We start from the raw sequence: 18,932 nt of genomic DNA, 5'->3' as shown, positions 1-18,932 counted from the left end.
TTTATTGTTATTATAAAGGTGAGACACAGGGGGTTTATGCTTAAGCCAGATAAGAGTATGTTTTTAATTATTATTTTTATCAATGTTTTGAGAAATTTTGGATGTGGGAACGGAACTGGCCTAGTCTCTATGGTGGAAGCCAGGTATTAAGCAACAGTGGCAGTGTCTACGGACAGCCTGCCATGTTTATTCAGCCTTGTGCTCAGGATTTCCAAGTGTGCGTTGCAAAACAGAGATGATTTTCCCCAAATCATGACCACTATACTTTGCTACTTTCCAAAAGTGTATAACAAGATACACTACTTACAAACCCCTTTCTCAGTGGGAGCTTCCCCCTGCCTTGCTTTCCTTTGAAATAATGGCATTTGTTTATATATGTCCCCTTTGTTTCTCAGCCATGGTCTCTTGACTCTATCCCAAATCTGAGTTAATATTGTGCAGATGGCCAAATGATTTTTATGGTCATAAGCAGGCAAAGAGTGGCAAGGGTAGGATATAATGACTACTTGTTACGCTCATTCAAAATTGCATGCAAACATTGTACTTGCAATGTACAGAGTGGCACCACCACTCTGCTAGGTTCATTGTACAATGGATGTATAAGGAATGGCAAAAGGACATTCCTGTGCACTGGAGCCTTACATCTATTTACATATATGTATCTAGGCAAATCCTTGCATGTATACATGCAAATGCACAGATAATGGGAGTTCCCAGCTACACAATGAACTAGAACACAGCACCCCTTCACCAGATGTTAGGGTTAAGCTTCATTCTAATACAGAGGTAGAAAAGAGCAAATGGGATTTAGTAGCAAGGGGTGCGATTTCATAACAAAAGAAGCTAGCTGTAGAGCAGATACCCGTCTTCCCTTTCATGCCTCTAATAGCATTGTGAACAATTTTCTAAAGTTGTGTGTGTTTTTTTAAAGTTATTCAAGGGGCTGGGAATGTGGATTAGTGGTAGAGTGCTTGCCTAGCTTGCATGAAGGGCTGGATTATATTCCTTCATACACAGAAAAGGTGGGAAGTGGCACTGTGGCTCAAGTGATAGAGTGATAGCCGTAAGCAAAAGAAGCTCTGGGACTGAGTTCAGGCCTTGAATTCAAATCCTAGGACTGGCCCAAAAAGGTTATTTTAATTCTTTCTTTCTTTCTTTTTCTTTCTTTCTTTCTTTCTTTCTTTCTTTCTTTCTTTCTTTCTTTCCTTCCTTCCTTCCTTCCTTCCTTCCTTCCTTCCTTCCTTCCTTCCTTTCTCTTTCTTTCTTTCTTTCGTTCTTTCTTTCGTTCTTTCTTTCGTTCTTTCTATCTTTGTGGGTCATGGGGCTTGAACTCTGCCTGGGCTCTGTTCCTGAGCTCTTCAGCTCAAGGCTACCACCCTACCCTTGAGCCAAGCCCCACTTCCGTTTTTCTAGAGGTTAATTGGAGATGAGTCTCAGGTCCTTTTGTGCCATGGCTGGCTATGAACCTTGATCCTCAGATCTCAGCCTCCTGAGTAGCTAGGATTATAGGTGTGAGCCACCATGTCTGGCTTAAATGCTTTATTTTTCTGAGTTTAGTTGATCCAATCTTCCCAAGCTCCTAATGGCCTCCTGGAAGAGGCACACTGGAAGTTATCAGTTGGTCCCACCCTCCTACTTCAGTCCAGGACCAGGGCTCAGCTGTCTCAGCTGTTTATTGCTAGTCTCAGGCGTAAGCCTCAGGTCTCTAATTCACCATTACAAATTATTTCATCACATGTGGAAATGTGAAAGAGGAGCCCTTATCTTCTCTGGAGTCAAGATGGCTTTGCTAACAACTTTGGTGACATTTAAGAAGGGAATATTGTTGGGTAGGGAGTTTGGCCTCATGGTAAAGTGCTTGCCTAGTATGCACGAAGACCTGGGTTCGATTCCTCAGTATCATATACACAGAAAATGCCAGAAGTCTGGCTGTGGCTCAAGTGGTAGAGCTCTAGACTTGAGAAAATCCCAGGGCAGTGCTTAGACTTTGAGCTCAAGCCTGGAACTTGTTAAAAAAAAAGTGAATATTGTAAGCCAATCCCACACAATGGAAACCTGTTACAAACCCTTGGCTTTGTCTAGGCATGTATTTCCACATGTGTGCAGAGTACTGACCTGACCCACAGACGTTGAGCCAAGTCCAACAGGATACTTCAATGGGACTATGGCCAGTCCTTTCTTCTTCCAGTAATTCTCTGTGTTGAACTTATCCACTGCTGCTCTTCTCACAGAGAAGGAAGACTTAGCCATGCATTCTCTCCAACACTGGATGAGGCATGTGGCATTAATCTCTTGGTTGAAGGGTGTTCGGTCAATTCCCTTGTACATATTTATTGTTCGAACCTATGAACGAAGAAAAGAGATTAAAGGAAAAGTTCAAACCAATAGATTAGTTTCCAGTCTAGTTTTGCCCAACCTGTTAAGTCCTAAGCTGGGTTCCACCTAGTTCTTGCCCAAACCTTTCCCAAGGCACAGAGTTCGCATCTTGCACTCTAGAAACTGTTAACACATACTTACATGGATCAATGCTGCTCATGTGCAAGTTTAAAGGAAGGAATCCTTTGTTTATCTTCCTATATAGGTCAACACAGCCCTGCTGACTCTTAATGCTTAGTTGTATTTGTGGCTATCTGTTGGAAAGTATCCAGTCTAAATGATTTGGATTATTCAGGTGCTATGGCAAAATGAGATCCCTTATAAACTAAGCACCATTAGCTCATTTCTGTAATCCTAGATACTCAGGAGGCTGAGGTCTGTGGACTGTGGTTTGAAGCCTACCAGGGCAGGAAAGTCCTTGAGATTCTTATCTCTGCTTAACCACCAAAAAATGGGGTTGGAACTGTAGCTCATGTGGTAGAACACTAAGATTTGAACAAAAGAAATCTCAGGGTCAATGTCTAGGCCCTGAGTTGAAGCCCCAGGACCCCCCCCCCACACACACACACACCTCACTTCCCATACATAGGGAGGAAAGAACTGATGTCAAGCAGAACAAAGAAATTAGAAGATTCTACCCAAAGATATTTGAGTATAATTTTTGTGTTTCTGAAATTGGCAACCAAGTTCTCTAGCTATACAATCCTCACCAGAGCCAAGCAGAATCCAGCACCATCCTCCAGGACCCTGACAACTATGAGTGAACAAACTTCTGCTCCCTATGTAATATCCAGCCAGGGATATTTTGCTATGGTGATGGAAAGATGAACAAATACAAACCCTGACCAATAAATATTTTCTCATTATACTTGTTTGTTAAACACATCATTTGAAATATGATGCAAAAACCAATGTTAATACATTTTTAATAAAAATATTTTCTCATTAAACAGGCAAGAATTCAATGTTTACTCCTCGAAATCCTATTGCCGGAGTATTTGAGAAGTCTACGACAGGATCACTAAACTTGCAAGTACTGGTTCTGTATTAGCTGGCGGACTGGATGAACTAGGACAAGCCTTTACCTCACTGGATCTCAATTTCTCCAACATGAATGGACCCCAGAAGTCCTCCCATGTCAGACAGTTAACGTCTTTTATAGTGAAACAGATGATGTTACCTGTTCAGGAGACAAACCACATTTGGCTGCCACTTCTGTGATACAGGACTCGGTGATCAACCCTGCCTGAGGAAAGCCAAACCCACGAAAACTTGTGTTGGATGGCAGGTTGGTTCTGCATGCCCAGCCACGACAGCGCAGGTTGGGGAACTTGTATCCATTATCCATTTTCAGCAGTCCCATTTCTATCACCTGGAGAAATCCAGAGTCAATGTTACAAGACCCTTACCCTTCTGCGCCCGTTTGGCCATCCTGAGCTCTTTACACATGTCCTTTCAATAGCTTTCAACGTCCTATCAAATGTGCCAAAACACACCATTCCCCCAATTAAATGGCTAAGTGATATTTTAGAATCCTTCGTTTTTCCCAATCAAGCAATCGGGTCCGAAAAACCGCAAAGCCAAATCACAAGAGAAAAAGACTTTGTGAAATGTTTGGATCCCGAATTTAGTGTAGACACAAGTTTCCTATCCTGCCCCCCCCAAAAAAAAACTGAAGAATAAATACCCTTTTTTGTTCTTCTTTGTATTTTTTTCTTCTACCCTTTTCATCTGCATTTTTAGGTGTTCTTATTTTTTCTTTGCAAGTTTACCTTTTTTACTTAGGTATTTTAGAGTACTGTAGTTTCATTTCTATACTTTAAAATTTTCTAAAAGCCTTGCAAATATCAATAGGCCCTAAGCAGTAGGCCTGCAGAATGGAATTTTGAGGAAAACAGAAAAAAAAGGTATTTGTTTTATTGAATTGGTTCTTAATAAGAGGTAGCCCTCTCTCCACTTCTGGGAGATATTTGGCAGTATTTTCAATTGTTAGGACTAGAAGGTAGAATGCAAGGATTCTGCTAACCATCTTGTCAGGTCATCAAAATGTCAGGAAGGCCAGCATTGAGAAAGCCTGGTCTCATGCTTGCAGTTGAAAGCAGAGTTCTGAATGTTCAAAGCATAGCATTAATAATAGACCCAGCCAGGATGTCTCTGCTCCACCTGTGATTACCAGTAACATTTGACTATCCCTTCATGTAATCTCTACTCTTTTACAATTAAATATTGTTTAAATTGTTTTATGTCTTAGACCATTGTATACAATATTCTTTGAAGACAGCAAAGTTGGAAGTTGCTTTGCAAACCTACCAGTAATGACTCATCCAGAGAGCTGCCTGCATTGCAGTAGTGCTCCATCTCCAGGGCCAAGATTCTGCCATCGTTCATGAACCCAGCCTAGAGGAAGAGAAATAGCCTTTGATACTGGCACTGGGTTGGGGGCGGCTCTCTCTGAAGTTTTCTTTGCCCCTGACCCCCACACATGAAAAAATTTTCTTGATATATTTTGCAGTTATTTCTTAACATATAGTCAATTCTTGACAGAGTCTGCTGCACATGACCCTGTGAAAAATCAGGCTCTGGGCAGAACTATCCAATAGAACTTGCTATGGTGATGGCAATGATTTCCATCTTCTTTGTCAAATATGGTAGCCTTTAGCCACATGTGGACACCAAGCACTTAAATTACAGCTAATGCAACTGTGTAACACAATTTTAACTTTCTTTAAGTTAAAGTAATTGTAAGTTGTAATAGTCATATATACCTTGTGGATATGTATTAGACTGTGTAGTCTGAAGGGGTGGGTTGCCACTAGATGAAAAAAGTTTAGATCCCTGATTGATATGGCAGGGAGGGAGTGCTGTCTTCCTCTCTTCCATCTCTCTGGGGACATTAGGCTATTACTTGAATAAGAAATTATATGATACATGATTTGGGGTTTCTTTCCTGGGGTCTGAACCCAGGGCCTGAGCACTGCCCTTGGGCTTTCTCAAAGCTAATGCTTTACCACTTGAGCAACAGCACCACTCTAGCTTTTTCTACATATATGGTACAGAGGAACTGAACCCAGGGCTTTGTGTATGCTAGGCAGGCACTCTACCACTAGGCCAAACTCCTGACCCCATAACACATATTTAAAATTACAAAATACATGTTTAAAATGTTTGACAAAACAGTTTAATAATTCTAGCCAGTTGTATTATCTTTTCTAAAGTAAAAGAATAATTGTTTGCCATATGGAATTTCTATGATACACTTTTATAAGAATATCCTTGATACATTAAAAATGAAAAACTCATTTGCAAATAAGTACAATTTCACATAACTCTATTGTTATCAGAATTATTTTATTTTACCGCATATATAGTGAAAATAAATATGGTTATCAGATACACTTGCAAAAATTTATAAACTCATAGGTTTTTCGATTATTCACTCTGTAATAGACCAGCTTGCTAGGATGTTTTCTCTAACTGACACATTTAAGCAAAGCAGGAAATGCTTCCTTGAAGCATCCAGCAATTAAACAGTACAAGGAATAGAGTTAAGCAGGAGTACCACTTGTTTATCTGCCCAGTGTTACTCCCCATTAGATTAGCCAAATGTTGCCCTCTGCATTGATAGAATATTCTATTTGCAACCTCAGACCTGTTCCCACCCATTCTTCTACTCACTTTATACTTTCCAAGGTAAGGGTGACGGCCTCCAGTTATTAACATGTCTTCTCCTCGTTCCAGAATGCAGCGGACTGCCCGACCATGTCTGAAACAAACAAGAAAAAAGTCAAGAGAAGTAAATTCCTGTACATTAGTTACTATTTGGCATTATTCAGTTCCTAGGAAGAGCTTGAGTGATGTTCATCCTGCAGGACAGCAAACCTGCTCCCCACATAGCCTCTGCTGACTGTGGGTATACTCAGTGCCCGTTTGGCTTCAGGTTAGGGCATAAGCCTGATGTTAGCTAATTTTGGAGTGAGGCTTTTGGGTACCAGAGTTCCAGGGTATCGCTATGGATATTTCTTGTTGTGAAGGAGAACAGGTAAGGGATCCCAAGGCCACACATTAGACTGGTTATAAATGGAGGGGCACAAGTGCTATCTGACTTTTAATATTCCTGATAGGACAGGTCCAGAATTAAAGCCATCTGTTTCCCAAGATAAAGCAAATGACCAACATTTCTCTAAACAAATTGAGTCTTCTAGTTGTGTTTGCGACAAAAGAAATTTTCTACAGTAATGTTTTGAGATCCTCAAAGGCAAACAGCACTATAAATAAATATAAGTCTAAAAAGTAAAGGCTCCATTTGAATCAAGAAACTATATAGTATGCATATGTATATATACACACACTTATACATGCTTCAAAGAGTTATATACATGATCTGCATATACACTGATCAGGTTAAGGTGCTAAGGTCAAGGAACCTCACCTGTTTGGGATTGACTTTGGTCAATTTTGCAGGTATTCTAATAGTTTTTATTTCATCTTTCCATAATTGATTCTTATTTTGCTTCTAACAGTATATAGATTAATAATCGAAAGTAAAGAACTTGTGATAAGCTGGTTCCTTGTTTGTGTTTGATATCATGCACAGCTTTAAATTATCTTGGCCAAGATGATCTTTCACCCAGAATGCTGATATTTGATGTGACTTGATTTGATTTTTTTGTTTTATTTAGATAACAGACTCCCTCCACTTACTTGCTGGCAGCGAATGCAGTGATGGCTGCTAGGACGGCAGTTTTGATTACCTTTCCTCCAAATGCCCCACCGACACGTCTTACATGACACATGACCTTGTTAGCTGGGAGCTTTAAGGTTGAAGCAACAATCTCCTGTGAATTAAAAATGGTTTTCAGGAATCTGAATCAGTAAGGACTTGATTGTAAACATCACTGCCATAACCCACAACCATTTAAAAAAAAAAAGAACCTGCCTGACTTGGAAATACGAATGTGATGTGATGGGCACTGTGATTCTGTGCATGATACACAGATCAAATGGTTATGTTGAAGAACAGAAAAAAACATCAATAACCCTGTCATGTACCTCAACTGATCCCACCATATCTGAATGTAATGATATGGCTAGGACTATTGTTAATAATAAATAACCCATTGATAGTTGGAAGATGATTTTGTGCTAGCATTTATTTTCCTGTGACCAGCACCCCAGATAAGTTTCACACTAATCCTTAGGGATAAATTTACTGAGATAAAAAGAGTTTCTGGCTTTCCAAACCTCTTCAACTTATTCCCCTCCCTTCCCCTAATTCTATTCTGTACACACACACACACACACATACACACACACACGTGCGCATGCGTGCACACACACACACACACACACACACAAAAAAAAATACTCCTTTCTTCTTTATTGCCTTACTTTCAAATCAGTTTGCTTTCCTTGGATACCATGCTAATGTCTAGAGATCTTTTAACAACTGATTTTTATAGAGAAATTGCTCAAGACAATGAAACTAAGGTCATGCAGGAAAGAAAGGGCAGAACCAGACTGTGAAAGAGCTCATCTGCTCCTTCTATTGCCCTACCATCTCCAAGGCCTGCTTCACCTAATTCTCATATTCTTCTTCTGGTACCAAGACTGGATCTATACAAGCTTCTAAATTAAGACTCCTTTACTTTGTCTTCCTAACTTTTCCTTGATGCTTAAACCTTAAATCACTCCAGTGTAGGCAGTCATTATTCTAGTCATGGGACAGGAGTCAGGGATGTGAAGGAATAAGTGGATTTAGATTGTGCTGTGGAATTGTCTGGAGATGTCTTTTCTCCCCCTACCATCTTGAACAAAGTTTTTATATAAAACCAAATTTCAGTCTTCTTTTTCATGGGACTTTCTGGCAGCACTTTTTCTAATATTGTTTTCTATCTGCTTCCTGGAGTTAAGTGCTATCCACTTTGGAGAGCAGAATTTTCTCTTTTGTTCTTTTCTTTCTTCTCAAGCAGAAAACAGAACAAAAGATACATGTTGATTGATTGCATACATTTTAATGTTATAGATCCACAAATAAATTCTTCCAGAGATTTGGAAATTATATGATTATTAATATCCAAATCAATATGGCTATTTTTATTCAATATTACTTTGGTTTCTGAAGAAATGATATTCTTTTTTTGCCAGTCCTGGGCCTTGAACTCAGGACCTGGGCAATGTTCTTGGACTTTCTCAAGGCTAGATCTCTACCACTTGAGCCACAGCCCTATTTCTGGCTTTTTTTCTATGTATGTGGTACTGAGGAATTGAACCCAGGTCTTCGTGCATGCTAGGCAAGCACTCTACCACTAGGCTAATCTCCCAGCCCCAGAAATGATATTCTTATCTCTAAATATTTCTGCTTCATTTTCCTGGCAGAAATCATATAACCATTTCCCTCCACAATGAGCAATGTTACCTGTATGTATCTAGGAAACTGTGTGGACACATAGATATCCATTTCTTGGTCCTCTCCTTTGGGAACAACAAGCATGCTTTGGGTTTCCATATAAAAATGTTCTTGACCACCCATACTTATTTCACCTGTTATTGAAAAACACTGGAAAGTTAATGAAGTCACCAGAAGGAATGGTAGTTGACCCAACTAGAACGTCATTATGCAGAAACTTTATTGATCTTGTTCCAAGCCACACAGTAGGTAACAAAAGACAATGTTCAATTTTTAATACATCAGCAGACTTGAAGGAGAGTTATATGGGGGAATGTGTAAGGACACTATAAGAGGCCACAGAGCCCTAGGGAAAGTTGTGTGAGGAGGGAATACTATGGTAAGAAGATTTCCAGTTCCCAGACAAGATGAATGAGTAATTCTCCCTGTTTTTGCTGTTAAATACAGGAAGGGTGTGAGTTGCTTATAGAAAATTTAGTTACTGTGCACAGGGCAGGAGGCACACACTTATAATCCTAGCTACTCAAGAGGTTGAGATCTGAGGATCAAGGTTCACAGCCAGCATGGGCACAAAAGGACCTGAGACTTATCTCCAATTAACCTCTAGAAAATGGGAAGTGGGGCTTGGCTCAAGGGTAGGGCATTAGTCTTGAGCTGAAGAGCTCAGGGACAGAGCCCAGGCGGAGTTCAAGCCTCATGACCCATAAGAAAGAAGAAAGAAAGAAAGAAAGAAAGAAAGAAAGAAAGAAAGAAAGAAAGAAAGAAAGAAAGAAAGAAAGAAAGAAAACTGAGTCACTATGTCATGCTAAAAAATGATGTCAATAAGCATAGGGGAAAAAACCCTCAGGCTGTATACATTTCCAAAACAATCTTATAAGCCCAATTCAAACTACAAGGGCCTACCCATAACTACAAGAAAACAAGGCTTAACTACCAAGTATTTATATGCCAGGTCAAACATAACAATTGCTAGTTCCAGTGGGGACTCAATGGTTGGGCTCAACAGCACAATAGGAACGGCAGAGAAAATGATTAATGAAACAGAAATGATTAATGAAACAGATGAATAAAAATGATTAATATAACAGAAAACTGGCCAATCTGAACAATGGAAATAAATAGACTAGAAACAGAAGGAACATATTTTAATAGCCATTTTATGTGATAATTTTCGAAAAATCTAAAATTTGTATCATTGAAAACAAAATTTGAAGAAATAATAACATATTATTCCCCAAATCTGGCAAAGACACAACCTACAGATTCAAGAAGCTGAGTGAATTCAAGTTGGGTAAAAACCAAAGAAATCTACATCAAGACACATCATAGTTGAATTTCCAAAAGTAAAAGGGAAAAAAAACTATCTTGAATAAACAAATATTTTCAGGAAAAGAAAAATACCACCTCACTTGTGGGAAAAGAGTGCTTCAGAAGACAGCTGATTTCTCTTCAATAACTATGAATACCAATCAAAGTGGTATAAGGTCTTCACCACACAAATCTGTACCCAGTGAAAAAGATCTTCAGAGACAAAAAGGAAATTACATTATCCTCGGCTGAAAGAAAACCAGCAGTTTATTTCCAACAGATCTACCCTAAAATAATGAATAGGGGAATTTGGAAACAAATAATTGTTTAAAATATGATTGTTTCATTTCAATATTATTCTTTCTTCCAATAAGGAAGAATAAAAATACAAATAAATATAATAGATTCTTTTCTTAAGCTTTCAAAATTGTTTTAAAACAAAATTATAAGCTGGGCACTGGTAGCTCACTCCTAGCAACTAAAGAGAATTAAATGAAGATTGTGGTTTGAAACCAGACTGGGCAGGGAAGTTCATGAGACACTTATCTCCAAATAATCACCAAAAAGCTGAATATGGATCTGTGGCTCAAGTGGTAGAGTGCTGCTAGTTTTTAGCAAAAAAGCTCAGGTCTTGACTTCAAGCCCTAGGACTAGCACACACACACAAACATACACATATAACACACACACACACACACACACACACACACATAATTATAGTTTCCTTCAAGTGGTTTCTAATGTAGTAAAGGAAATACTTCAGAAAATTACTAATAACTAAGAAAAGTATTAAGTATCTTAGAAATGGAGATGAATAATAGAAAGGAAGAGAGTTCTGACTTGACACTCTTTATGAACTGGCAAAGTTCAAAACAGCTGATTGTGATATAGACAGACAGATATAGTTATAGATCGATATACACATAGATAAGAACTATTTATATGTAATATATAATACATGTAATACATACTTCATAATGTATATTTAAATGTTAAAAAAGTTTATATAAGAAAATACATTCAAAAAGACTATGGGGGTAGGGGGAGGGAAATGGGGACCAAAACATGAGAAAGGGTATCAATGTTTGTGAAGTAATGCACCTTCTATCTGGTGAATATAATGTAACCCCTCTAATAATTACAATAAAAGCTATCTAAAAAAGACTAAAGATAAAATCAAAATGAAATTCTCAAAAATGTCCAAGTAACCCCCAAGAAGGCAGGGAAATAGTGAAAAACAGAGGGAACAAACACAGTATGAGGGGACAAAGAAGTGTGAGTGGCTATTCTATGAAGTGGAAGCCGAACTTTAAAAACATTACCCAATAATAATTATTTCCAAATTGTTTAAGGGATATTACCAGGGAGATATAGTGTATTGAACATTTGACTCCCTCTTTTCAAAATCAGAATGAAGGACAAGAACACAAGATAACATATAGGAAATACCACACAAAAAGATAAAACAGAAAAGTGAACACTTTGCTTTGCTTATAAAATATAAACTTCATATTTTTAAGATATAAGATCTTGACTTCAGTTTAAATTTTAACCAAAGTCTGAAAAACCACATTGTTATAGCTAGACTCAAATTCATAGCTTGTATTATTTCTTTATTAAATATTCATTTCTTTGCTTTATTTTATTAAAAGCTATTATCAAGGATCTTATATAACAATAAATTTGTTTTATTAAATATTCATCTTATTTAAAATACACAAATCTTAAAAAATATTGGATAGAACTGTTCCTGTACCATTAGCAAAACTGTGTCACCAGCAGAGTTTAGTGCCGTGTGTTACTCATTTCTGCAACCTCTGTTCACCAGTGTCTTCCCTTCCCCCTCAGGTAATTTTTTTTTAAAGTTCTGCTTCTACATAATATGACAGCCACTCACATTTGTTTGTTCCCTCATACTGTGTTTGTTTCCTCTACTTCTTATTATTTCACTACCTTCTTGGGAGTTACTTAAATATTTGGGGGAATTTCCATTTGATTTACCTGTAGTCCTTTTGAATGTATCACCTTATCTAAACATTTTTAAAGTCCATATATTTCTCAACCCTGCATAAAAGCTAAAAGCAATTTGATCAATTAATCTCTGAGCTACAATTTTATCTCTCTGTGGACTTAGCAATGATTCCTCCAGGTATTTTCATCTTTATAGAGATCCTTAAATAACAAAGAGCCACATAGATATGAACATGTCTATCTCTGCACTATGCCCAACAGGTCAGATTATAGGAAAGGTCACCTGTTTTAGAGTTCCCTGAGTCTCTGGCAATCTTACACCAGAGACACATGGAGATGAATTTGTGAATAAGGTACTTTCTCCTAAGCAGCAAAACCTCACCAAGATAGCCAGATGATTTCTAGAAAGCAAATGAAGACTTAAACTTGAAAACTTGCTCAGCAGACTTCCTGGGCCGTTTCCCCTTCCATCATTTTGTTTCTACATAATCATACCTTCGAGAATTTGGTCAACCACTTTAAATGCTTCATCAACATTTCCACATTCCAGTTTCCTTTCTTGCTCAAAGAAGGACTTGTGTTGTATAGCATCCTAGAAAGAGAACAGAAAGATGAAGCAGCATGACCAAGATGTCCATCCCTGGAAGTAGCCACAGAGCCTGGGAGTATTTCTCCTCTTGCTCTGGAATTCACACATTATTCCTGTGACCCTGAGGAGCTGAGCTCAGGAGACTTTAGGGATTCCCAAGGATTAAATGCAAATTTTCCCATTGAGTCCAAAGAAACTAAACATACTTACAACAAAACAAAATGAAACAAAAAACTCTAGTGTATAGGTGATTCTAGATTGAACTAATGTATTCTCAATTGAAAACCCATTTAAGATAGCCAAGGACAAGGGTTCAGAACTGGGCTTGGATCCATACCTAGAGTTACATTTTTCCAATCTATTAGCTGTTGACTGTGGGCCTAGTACTTCGCCTTTCTAAACAATACAATGAAAGTAGCAGTTGTACATAGTGCTCCAAAGAGTTGCAAAATGAGACATGTAAATAGTTTACCTGGCCTAATGAAGGGGCTAAATAAATGCTAACTGAACACACTAATGTTTGGGATCATGGAGGCCTAGCCTGCTAGCCCCACTCTCCTCTTTCAGGGAGAATACCTCATTCTCGCCAGGCAGGGGAGCACCAGGGAATACCAGCCCTGGATATAAGGGCCTTTACATGTCTATCTGGATACCACAGACTCATCTGTATACTGATTTCCTCTGTTGCCCAATGAAGAAGTGCTGTGATTTTTACTCTATAAACCTGGGGTGATTCTTTTACCTATAATCAAGGATGTCACTGCAATAACCTAGCCTGATTTCCTTACATATCTCTGGACATTTATTTTGCTGCAAAAGGTTTGCTGGCAAATGTCACCTCTAGTTTGTGCATTGTCCACCATGGATTACTGGCCACCCATGGAATTCTAGCCTGCTGACAGCTGAGGATTTTCCTCACTCTGGATGCCTCTGTCCACCATTACCTGCCTACTCTTATCTAAACCAGGAATCTTGCAGGAATGCTCTGTTGTGATCCTGCCATCTCCTCCATTGAAAAGGTGTGTTTGAGTCAGGCGCTGGTGGCTCATGCCTGTAATCCCAGTTACTCAGGAGGCTGAGATCTGAGGAGTGAGGTTCAAAGCCAGCCCAGTCACAATAGGACCTGATACTCTTATCTCCAATTAACCTCTAGAAAATGGGAAGTGTGGCTGTTGCTCAAGTGGTAGAGCCTTAGCCTTGAATGCTGCTCTTGAGCCCAGGCCCCAAGTTCAAGCCCCATGACTGCCAAGCTAGTGCAGTGGCTCACCTTGCCTATTTTTTTTCTTGCCAGTCCAGGGGCTTGGACTTAAGGTCTGAGCACTGTCCTTGGACTTTCTCAAGGATAGCGCTCTACTACTTGAGCCACAGCACCAATTCCAGCCTTTTCTGTATATGTGGCACAGGAGATGCCAAAAGCATTTCACTGATATACTATGGGCTTTCTGGCCTCTAAACTGGCTCTACTTCACTCTCATTACCTCAACTGTTAGGATGAGTGGCTTCAAGTCTTGGTAGACAATCTTGACTTGTTTAGCAGCTCTCCTTGCCTGAATCTCAGAATCTGCAACCACGGCACAGACAAGATGACCCACACAAAACACCTATGACAGAGAAAGACCTTTGTGGTTAAGGAAGGCAGAGGACAGGCTCATTCCCAGCACAGGGTATGGCACACAGAATAAATGATCCCTTCACATCTGTCTGTGACAACAGCCACAGTTGGCCTGCTGACCTTAAGGCTCTCATGGAGATGAAATCTATGCGTTATATTATTGGCATGGATGGCAGTGGCATGGCAGATATTGCTTCAAGAACAGTTGACTTGGGCTCCAAGCTCAGCAAGGGGGTTGCTGAAGAGTAGCTGGCTTGTGAGAGCCAATCCCATGGCCTGTGCTGCTCCCAGCACATTCAGAACCATTTTGAGAGGTAGCTTCTGCCTATATAGACAAAGTATGTGTATGTTGGGGACAGGGAAGAGCTGACCTTAAGCCCCAGCTGATCTCAACCAGAAAAAAGAATTCTGTGATTTGGGAAGGAGAGTTCTCATGTGATACCACAACACTGCTGATGAACAAGTCTCTGCCATAAACTATGTCAGAGCCCAGCACTGTCTCTGAGCTCTGCTCTTTTTTTTTTCAAGGTTGAGCCACAGCTGCTGCTGCTGCTGCTGCTGCTGCTGCTGCTGCTGCTGCTCCTCCTCCTCCTCTTCCTCCTCCTCCTTATTTTTCTTCTTATTGCATGAGAGTCTTTATTGCAAGCTTGAGCTTGGACTCACAACTGACACAGACACAGTGGGTCTGAGTTGAGAGTCCCGACTTCCTATTGTACTGGATTTTTATAGGTTCTGGGAACTTTCCAAGCATAGTCACAAGTTTGAACAAATCATAACACCCCATAGAAAAATCAAAGAACAATACTCAAAGTTGATTTGTACAGCTAGTGGCAGACAGGTATTTGGCTGGAAGTGATTGGTTACCTGAAAGGGCTGACGTTTTATGAATTGATTGGCTCGTGCTAGAGGATATGTGCTAAACTGCAAAGCAACTGGTCAGGATATTGCACCAGTTCCACAGCTCTACTTCTGACCTGTTTTTAGTGATTAATTGGAGATAAAAGTCTCACAGACTTTCCTGCCCAGGCTGGCTTCAAAAGGCAATCCTCACATCTCAGTTCTCTGAGTAACTAGGATTGCAGGTGTGAGCCATTGGCACCCAGATCTTCTGCTGAGGTGAAAGTCTTACTAGCCAAGACAAAAGCAAACACAGTACACCTCTCACCCAGAGGGCTGCTCTCAACACCATTTTCCCCGTGGCTGGTGTAGGTGGACTAAGGAGCTCTCACAGGGAACAGAACAGAAAGCTAGATAGAGAAGGATAACTAAGTCTCTAAAAAAGTGTAACTGTTTGAACTGAGGGCAATGTCACCATGAGAATTTCATTCTTTCTCCTACATTGTACTATGTTAAATTTAGTCATTCATCTAAAAAAGTTATTTTAGAAGAAAAAATATTTAAAACATTAATTCTAGCACACATAAAGGCATTATTCCACTGAATGGGTGTGTGTGTGTGAGAGAACAACTGGAGAAAGGGAAATGAAACCAAAAACATTTAATAGCATGTTGATAATTATTGAAGCTTAGTGGTGGATTGATGACATTCATTGTACTTATGTTCTTTACATTTAAAAAGTATAGGGCCGGGAGTTTGGCCTAGTGGTAGAGTGCCTGCCTAGCATGCACGAAGACCTGGGTTCGGTTCCTCAGCACCACATACATAGAAAAAACCCGGAAGTGGTGCTGAGGCTCAAGTGGTAGAGCTCTAGCCTTGAGAAAGTCCAAGGACAGTGCTCAGGCCCTGAGCTCAAGCCCAGGACTGGCAAAAATAGTAATATCTACAATGAAAAGATTTTTTGAACCCATTAAGTGCTATAAGTGAATGTTTAAAATGAATTAAACAAACACAGGCAAATATTTACAATAGCACTGTTCTTGGTTCTCCACTGGCAACTGATTCAGCCCTCTGTGTCCCAGTACTTAGATGTGGCTTGTGAGATATGCTCATAATCTACATTAACATGCTTTGGAGCAAGTACTTTTACACAACCAGCGAGTCTTGCTTATTGAGTTAGTATTCATGCAAAGGCCATGATTTTTATTGTCTCTATTAACATACACAGCCTTGCCTTGGGGGAGTTTCGACCTTGAGTTCAGACTTTCAGACATTTTTATCCACTAAATCAGCCAATGTGAGCCAGAAGTAGGAACTGTTTCAAATTATGAAACCCTTGTGGTAAACATTGACTTGAGAAGTCTTTAGTTACACAGAAAACTTGCTGAATAGTGGTTGTGCTGAGCATATAGGTGCATGTACCTGAAATCCCAGCACTCAGGAGGTTGAGGCAGGGGGATCAAGAGTTTAAATGCAGCCTGAACTACATATCAAGCCCCTGCGTCAGAAGCCAAAAACAAATACTTTCTTCACTGTATTTTTTTTTGTAATTTGAGATAGAGTAACCAAAGTTGATAATTTCATAGTTTGGCAATAGCACTGAATCTGTTTCTCTATTCTTTTCCTCTGCTATGTGGGAGGTCCTGCCTGGAATAGGCAGATAAGTCAGACCTGCGACCTCACTCAAGGAATTAGCATAGGTGGGAGAAATATATAAACCATACAAATAAATAAGCATCTTGCCAGGCAAAGTGTGCATTTCAGAACCACAATGTCTTGTCCTGTAGACTTTAAATCCAGTAAGGGCAGGGGTCACACATGTCGTGTTTAGCTCTGGTGATGAGACATAAGAAAGGCTCATTTTAAAATGTCCCGAGGATTCAGGAAAGGATGAATGAATGAGTCAAAATGAGGTCAGAAAGCAACTCAGAATTTCTGGATGAAAGGTTATGAAAAGGGGTTTATGGTTGGGAGATTCTACCTAAACTTGTATTTGAGTTTCACAGCCTTTATGATTCTAAAGGGAGAGTTTTACAAATAAAAGTTATAAATGGTAGCTCATTTATTAGTTTATTCTTGTTAATAGTTCTCAATGACACTATAAAACCCCAAAGTAGCTTTTTTATAACTAGTCAACTTTTCTACTTACATAGGATATCAATATAATATATCTAATAGCTATTAAAATATTGTCTTATATGAAATATATTTTTAAAAACAGAGTATTTTATGATGTTTCAAATTAGATGCTATCTTTAAGAAAAATTGAGGTTAGCTGAGAATGTTAATTTTTCATAGAGAGAGCAAAGATATATACCTCATCCATTGCCAGAAGTGTCTCCCCAGCAAAGGAGTTCACATCCTTTAGGTGTTCTGCAGTCACGATGTCCAACACACCTGGCAGGCTGAGAGCTTCGGACAGATCAATGGACCTACGTGAGAACATATAGCACAGGGCTCTTCAGAGAGGCTACACAAACTGCCCACAAAGCACTGAGAACAGTCAGAAAAGACACAGGCAAGGCATGGTCAAAGAACCACTCCAGTCATTCTTTGCCAGATGTCTGAGAAGAAATCTAGGGGATAAGGTAGTTATTATATGAAAGAAAATCTTGTAATAAATGCTCTCCTTCAAACTCATTTCACCTTTAGTCTGCCTTGGATATTGTCAACAAGCGTATCATCATTTTCCACTAATTGACTGAGCCAGCTAAGGAGGCAATCCTAAGTGCCTATGGATAGAACACTTACACAATCTTAGCATGAGCTCTTGAGCTAGTTACAAAAGTCAGGAAAAGCTCCCGGTCCACTGCAGGCATGTCATCACAATAGATGGCTTCTCCAGTGGCATGCTTAATCCCAGACATATGCATCAGGGGCCGGCCAATTGGGTCTTGAGGAATCTGCCTTGGGTTAACATTCTGTTTAAGAAACAATCATTATGTACTTTTTATATTTCTGTAGAGAAAAGAGGAATACTAAGGGAATGCATCTCTTTCACAAGAAGGTAGTTATACATTTGCCCCCAAGCTAGGACATGTTTGAGAAAACAAAACAGTCACACTTTATAATAATACTAGGGCAATAAGTTTTTTTTTTATAATAATTCAGCAGTCAATTAAACTGTATAGCTATGATGCAAGGGGTTTCCCCGCCCCATTTCCTGAGATCCTAAAATGTCAAGTGGAAATTCCATTTGCATAAGTAAATGAACTTACATCTTCCCTCTAGGAAAGAATATAAAATTACATCCTCTTGCTAATATTCATATGTTTTGCATATAAGTATTAAGGTGTGAGTAGGGATTTGAAGCCGCTCCAACCCACACCAGACCCACTGAGATAGCATGTTTTCATGACCAGAACTCTTGACAATTGTGTTCTCCCTTTCCTTTTGATCAGATGGTGATCTATCAAATATGGGCTCTATCAGCTACATGTTTTCAGATAGTAGGAGTTGATTCCTTTGAACAATATTTGCCAAAGTATGGAACAGTGATGTTATGTTGGACTCTCAGCTAACACAGTATTTGATTAAAAATTAATACCATCTTTTTTTTTAACCCTAAGAGATTTTTAGTTTTATTTTTCCTCTCTGAAAAGCAAAATACTAGTTAACTCAGGCTTGTTCCTAGATTTTTTTAAAGACTTTTAATGTATATAATGAAACATACCATAACATTGACAAAAGTCTTCAAATCTTTACTGTATGAGGTCTGCCAAAAGATTAAGGAAAACTTCCAAAATATTTCTTTCTTCTATTGAGTAGGCAAATATGAAACTAATTGCATGCACCCTGAAGTCAGCTGTAATAGATCTGTTGGTGAAAATATC

The 18,932-nt window shown here is 39.2% G+C and overlaps 1 protein-coding gene across 1 annotated transcript in view; it reads right to left on the bottom strand.

The window, feature by feature from the left end:
- Aox1 (aldehyde oxidase 1) overlaps nucleotides 1-18,932 on the bottom strand; it is a 65,194-nt gene that overhangs the window by 16,776 nt on the left and 29,486 nt on the right. The window contains exons 17-26 of the mRNA XM_090354573.1: nucleotides 17,851-18,020; nucleotides 17,417-17,531; nucleotides 14,129-14,251; nucleotides 12,557-12,653; nucleotides 8,792-8,916; nucleotides 7,078-7,211; nucleotides 6,052-6,139; nucleotides 4,687-4,773; nucleotides 3,557-3,748; nucleotides 2,116-2,343 (exon numbers count right to left, since the gene is read on the bottom strand). Of these exons, the coding sequence (XP_090210699.1) occupies nucleotides 2,116-2,343; nucleotides 3,557-3,748; nucleotides 4,687-4,773; nucleotides 6,052-6,139; nucleotides 7,078-7,211; nucleotides 8,792-8,916; nucleotides 12,557-12,653; nucleotides 14,129-14,251; nucleotides 17,417-17,531; nucleotides 17,851-18,020 (1,359 nt within the window). The remainder of the gene's footprint in view (nucleotides 1-2,115; nucleotides 2,344-3,556; nucleotides 3,749-4,686; nucleotides 4,774-6,051; nucleotides 6,140-7,077; nucleotides 7,212-8,791; nucleotides 8,917-12,556; nucleotides 12,654-14,128; nucleotides 14,252-17,416; nucleotides 17,532-17,850; nucleotides 18,021-18,932) is intronic.

The sequence above is a fragment of the Megascapheus bottae genome, chromosome 21 (assembly GCF_031878675.1).
Source record: "Megascapheus bottae isolate mThoBot1 chromosome 21, mThoBot2.hap1, whole genome shotgun sequence".
Lineage (NCBI taxonomy): Eukaryota > Metazoa > Chordata > Mammalia > Rodentia > Geomyidae > Megascapheus > Megascapheus bottae.
The sequence above is the reverse complement of the archived record's forward strand: the minus strand, read 5'-3'. Positions and strand labels throughout refer to the sequence as shown.